General features: G+C 50.9%; 1 protein-coding gene across 1 annotated transcript in view; it reads left to right on the top strand.

Moving 5' to 3' along the window:
* Positions 1 to 2,471: 2,471 nt before the first annotated feature.
* Positions 2,472 to 5,195, top strand: part of LOC147696853 (disks large homolog 2-like) — a 1,652,766-nt gene continuing 1,650,042 nt past the window's right edge. The window contains exon 1 of the mRNA XM_086936079.1: positions 2,472 to 2,964. Coding sequence (XP_086792205.1) covers positions 2,923 to 2,964 — 42 coding nt within the window. The 5' untranslated portion in view covers positions 2,472 to 2,922. The remainder of the gene's footprint in view (positions 2,965 to 5,195) is intronic.

Raw genomic sequence — 5,195 nt, 5'->3', positions numbered from 1 at the left:
TTAAAGACCTGTGAAACGTTCGGGTGCGGCTCTGTGTGTGTCCGGGATCTGTCTCATCCCGGGCTGCCACACACGACGGGGGGGCTGAAGCCCGGTGAGTCCAATGGGTGTTGCGCGCCTGCCTGGACCCCACTCTTCATTAACCCACTGTTGTCAAACCCCATGTCAATCCAGCTTCCCTGCCGACAACTCTTTGACTAACTCTTTTTCACTGTAAAAATGTCTATGGGGGAAGGAGAACTTTCAAGTGGGAAGAACCTGGTCCCTTTATCCAACCAATGCTCCATCGCTGTCTGCACCAACTTTTGACTTTGTCCCGCTCTAATATGACCAAATACCCATGGTTGTCGTTTTGTGCTTTTTGCCACTGTTTTTAATTCAAACTTTAAAAATTCACATCTCTGCCCCAATTTATTGGGTTTTTTGTCAATTCAATGTCATTTTTTCCATTAAAATATACTCTGTCTAAATTTGTTAGGGATTATTCTTGTGTTGGGTTTTCATTTTATTACTGTTTAAGTACCATATAAGTTCTTTACACATTGCCTGTATGTTAAGCCTGACTGCTTTGTGGCATGCTACCAGAGGGTAAAGCAGAGGTATATTTAGTGAATCTAGTGGTTCACCCTGACAGGAATTATCAATCAATCAATCAATGCATTTATATAGCGCACTACTCACCCGGAGGGTCTCAAGGCGCTGGGGGAGGGGTGTCCGCTACTGCTCGAACAGCCAGGACTTGAGCTGTTTCCTGAAGGCAAGGTGGTCCTGAGTCAGGCGGAGGTGGGTCGGGAGGGAGTTCCAGGTCTTGGCGGCCAGGTAGGCGAAGGACCTTCCTCCTGTGGTGGCTCTTCGGATCCGGGGGACGGCGGCAAGGGCGTGGCTGGTCGATCGAAGCTGGCGTGTGGGAGCGTAGAAGTTGAGGCGGCTGTTGAGGTATGCTGGTCCTTGGTTGTGCAGGGCGTTGTGTGCGTGGGTGAGGAGACGGAAGGTGATTCTCTTGTTGACCGGGAGCCAGTGTAGATCTCTCAGGTGTCCGGATATGTGGCTGCGATGGGGGATGCCCAGGATGAGTCGTGCTGAGGCGTTCTGCATCCGCTGGAGTCTCTTCTGGAGTTTGGTGGTGGTTCCGGCGTAGAGGGAGTTGCCGTAGTCCAGTCGGCTGGTGACGAGGGCCTGGGTGACCGTCCTCCTGGTCTCGGTGGGGATCCACCGGAAGATCTTTCGTAGCATGCGCAGGATGTTGAAGCACGATGAGGAGACGGCGTTGACTTGTCTGGACATGGAGAGGGAGGAGTCCAGGATGAAGCCCAGGTTGCGTGCGTGGTCTGTTGGTTTGGGTGTGCTGCCCAGGGCAGGGGGCCACCAGGAGTTGTCCCAGGCGGAGGGTGAGGATCCCAGGATGAGGACTTCCGTCTTGTCCGAGTTCAGTTTCAGGCGGCTGTTCATCATCCACTTGGCTACTTCTGTCATCCCTTCGTGCAGGTTGGCTCTGGCGGTTGCGGGGTCGTTGGTGAGGGAGAGGATCAGCTGGGTGTCGTCGGCGTAGGAGATGATGTTGAGGTTGTGTTGGCGTGCGATGGCCGCAAGGGGGCTCATGTAGACGTTGAAGAGGGTTGGGCTGAGCGAGGAGCCTTGAGGAACGCCGCAGATGACTTCTGTGGCTTCTGATCTGAACGGGGGAGGCGGAATCTCTGTGTCCTTCCGGCGAGGAACGAGATGATCCATTCCAGTGCCTTCTCCTGGATTCCGACGTTGCTGAGGCGCTGCACTAGGGTGCGGTGACAGACAGTGTCGAAGGCCGCGGAGAGATTATGAATATCATTTGAGGTGGATTCTCACCCACTCAACTAATACTACAATATTGATATATATTGTTTTGTTATAACAAGTGTGTTTTGAAGCCATAACGTGCCTGCAATAGGAAAACAATGTATGCCACAAATAGCCACTAAAACAAATGTTCCTTTATGTTTCGTCTGACACTAGAAACATTCAGAGAGACGTAGGTCGGTTGCATGTAGTATGAGTTTATGTGGGACTAAACAACTGCGTTATAAAATGTTAAAAAATAAAGAAAACATAAATGCTTTCAGCTGGCCCCATGGTTTGAAATGTCAGCTCTTGTTCCCCGGCCAGCAGCCAGAAGCACTCTGGAACTTTTAGCCTCATTATTCCAAATAGAATTATTGGCCTATTGTGCTTTGTGCTACTGGCTAAAACAACACATAACCATTACGAATACGAAGCAACCTTCGTGACATTAATTAATCCTTGATACGATATATATTCTGCTGTTTCACGCCCTCTAAGCTATAAGCGGACAGCCTGGGTCTGTCTTCGGCTACAATTGGGCATATATCATCAAATTGCTATTAAAGGGACAATACCCCTTTAAGAATCCCGACAGCCAACATTGCAGTGTGCAGACAGGATCCCCACCAAAGCAAGCGGTGGGGGAATGATTCGAATAGTTACTAATTTTGAACAGAGAAGAAAGATTCCGCGTGCCCCACGTTGTGGAGAGAACCCTCGAAGGCAGACAGAGACAAGTAAAAATACGTCTTGTGGTTGCATTTCAACGCACGCTCCTGTTCCCGCCTGGCGCTGCGCCCTGCTGCCTGCCTGCTTCACGGAGAGGGGGAAAGGATGGATAGGAAAACAAGTGAGATGTAACTTTCTGGTGCTGCTCGAGATATGCTAGACAGAGCCAATGAACAGGTGCCCAGCCTTCACTCTGTGCCTTAAGGAGAGCTTTCCTGGTGGTCAGGGAAGAGGAGACGAGCCCCCGATGGTCTTTGAAAGTGGCAGAGGGAAGGCGGACGCTGGCCGGTGTTAGCACATGCTCGGGACTGGTCGCTCGCCGGGCTCGGGGCGAGCAGAAACGCCGGACCCTGCTCCCTATGCGCCCACTTTACTGCAATGTTTTTTGCATGCTACTGTGCTCTCCGGACTAACGTAAAGGTAAGGCGTCTCGAGATCTGTGCATGCCGCAGAAAAATGTCTCCCTGGCGTTGCTGCCAGGCTCGCTGGCTGCACGGACATCTCGGTTAGCACAGGTGGTTGTTATTTTATTGGTGCCTGGCAGCTGGCCTCACAAGCTCGGCGATTTTACCTTCCGTAAATGTAGTAGTTGAACGTTTTCTGTGTGTGGTGTTTTTGGTTTTGCCTGGTACAGATGTCTCCCGTACACGTTTTGCTGCATGCCTCTAAAAACATGAAGCGACGCTATCTGTCTGCACAGCAGCGTTGGCGTTAAATGGTTGAAGACTGCACCACTTTACCCCCTCGTTCCCCACAAGCCATCCAAAGTGCCCCGACGCAGCTCACTGAAGCGGTGGGCGCTGTGTTTGATGGCTTCATCATATCTTCTTGTGAATGTGAAATGTGTGGCATATTTGAGCTAGCCGCTGGCCCAGCTCTCTAGAGAGTGCTTTTCCAGGCGTGCACCTGTCGGCGTTGCTGTCCGAGCTCGGCCTCCGCACTCCGCCCCTAACTTCCGCACGAGTTGGAGGACACGTCCCCCCTTCGCAGTCGGGGAGTGGGGCCTCGGCTGGCACTCAGGGGGATCCCAGATGCACCCTACTACCGCAGGGGAGAAGGCACAGGAAGCCGTGCAGTCGCATCTGCCCTTATTGGGCGCAGCCTGCCCGAGTGTCTTAATGAACCCGTGCGCTGAAGGCAGCATCACTAAAACTGAAGGACGCGCGCTAGTGTAGGCGCGAGTGTGTCTGTCATAGTGACTGACACACTCGCGCTTAGACTGCCAGGAAGGCTCTGTTTGAAGACGGAGCCATAAGGCATCTCCCGGTGCTAACGAGGCTGACGTAAGGCTGTTACGTCACACATCTAGGAAGTGTGAAGTGTACCTTACAAGTTTATAACTTCACAGGTAATCAGGCCGTCCTAGAGACTGCAAGTGCACTGTTTTATTTAGGTTTGAACTATACCTCTGTGACAGCGGTACATGGTATATATCAAGTTGTGGAAGTACACATACTACAAGTCCCAGAATGCACCATGTCGTAAAGGGAGAAGTCAGAACTTGGTCCGTCTTGGCCTCCTGGCACTTAGGGATATGGCAACCCGACTTTTATGTATTGTTATATTTCATTTACCGCCGACCAAGGTCCTGGGCACGGCAGAATTCTATGCAGGAGCGGCGAACATTTTTATTGTAACAGGAGCACCTTGAACAGAACAGTATGTAAAGGATGGGTTTCAGATAAAATTGTAGAAACTGGCATTTAATGGGAACAGGGGGCTCGTAATTAGTAGACGATACGAATTAACTATTTATTGCTGTTCCTTTTGTACCTATTCGCAGGACACAGATTGACAGAAAGATGAAGTGATTTGATTTGATCAAATTCCGGCTATAGTTTTGGATAAGTTTAGACGCCGACAATTTTAAATCATTGCGCCCACAGGTTTCAAAATTAGTAGCTATTTGCGTCCATAGTATTATTTTTTGCAAGAATGTACTCGTCTGGCTTCTAGGCGCGTTAATTAAATATATTGTGACCGCTTCTTTCCCGCGCCTAGGCGCGTGTAGCGCTCCCCTCCGAGTACATTGATTCACTAGGAATCACGTTGTGGGGCTTTCACTCTCGTCACGCAAGGGTTACTTCATTGCTAAGATACAGTGCAGCTCGTTTCACCCCCGCCTGATTTTTTTTCCCGTTAGCATTTATTCTGAGACTGATTTGTCATAATGAACCGAGCCGCGTGCCTTGATGAAGGAGGCGCGCGCCAAAGCGTTTTTGGGGAGCCCTGATTTGATCATCGGTGACCCCGGGGCACTGGTTCACAAGTTCTCTCCCGGAGTGTTTTGTTATTTCAGTGTAAACAGACGCGGGGCTGATGGGAGCACGCGCCGCGTCCGCGCACTCCCTTGCCACGCGCCGCAGATGGAGGATGCAGACAGATGCCTAGCACTGAGGCTATAAATAGCCAGAGCCTTGGCTTCACTTGAGTGCGCGCCACTGCTGATGGGGAAAGGGAGATCCGACAGGCCACGACGCTATGCACACTTTAAGATAGTGACGTGATTGTATTTGATGACACCTGTGAACATCAAGTTGGACTTAACACAGGAGGGTGGGTGCATCCAAGCAGTAGCTAGCCAGCGTGTCCTGGGCCTTGGTGCAAGTAATGATACGTGCTCCTGGCCACTGTTCGAGATCATGAGAATT

The sequence above is a fragment of the Lissotriton vulgaris genome, chromosome 8 (assembly GCF_964263255.1).
Source record: "Lissotriton vulgaris chromosome 8, aLisVul1.2, whole genome shotgun sequence".
Classification (NCBI taxonomy): Eukaryota; Metazoa; Chordata; class Amphibia; order Caudata; family Salamandridae; genus Lissotriton; species Lissotriton vulgaris.
This window is presented reverse-complemented; position numbering and strand designations above follow the sequence as displayed.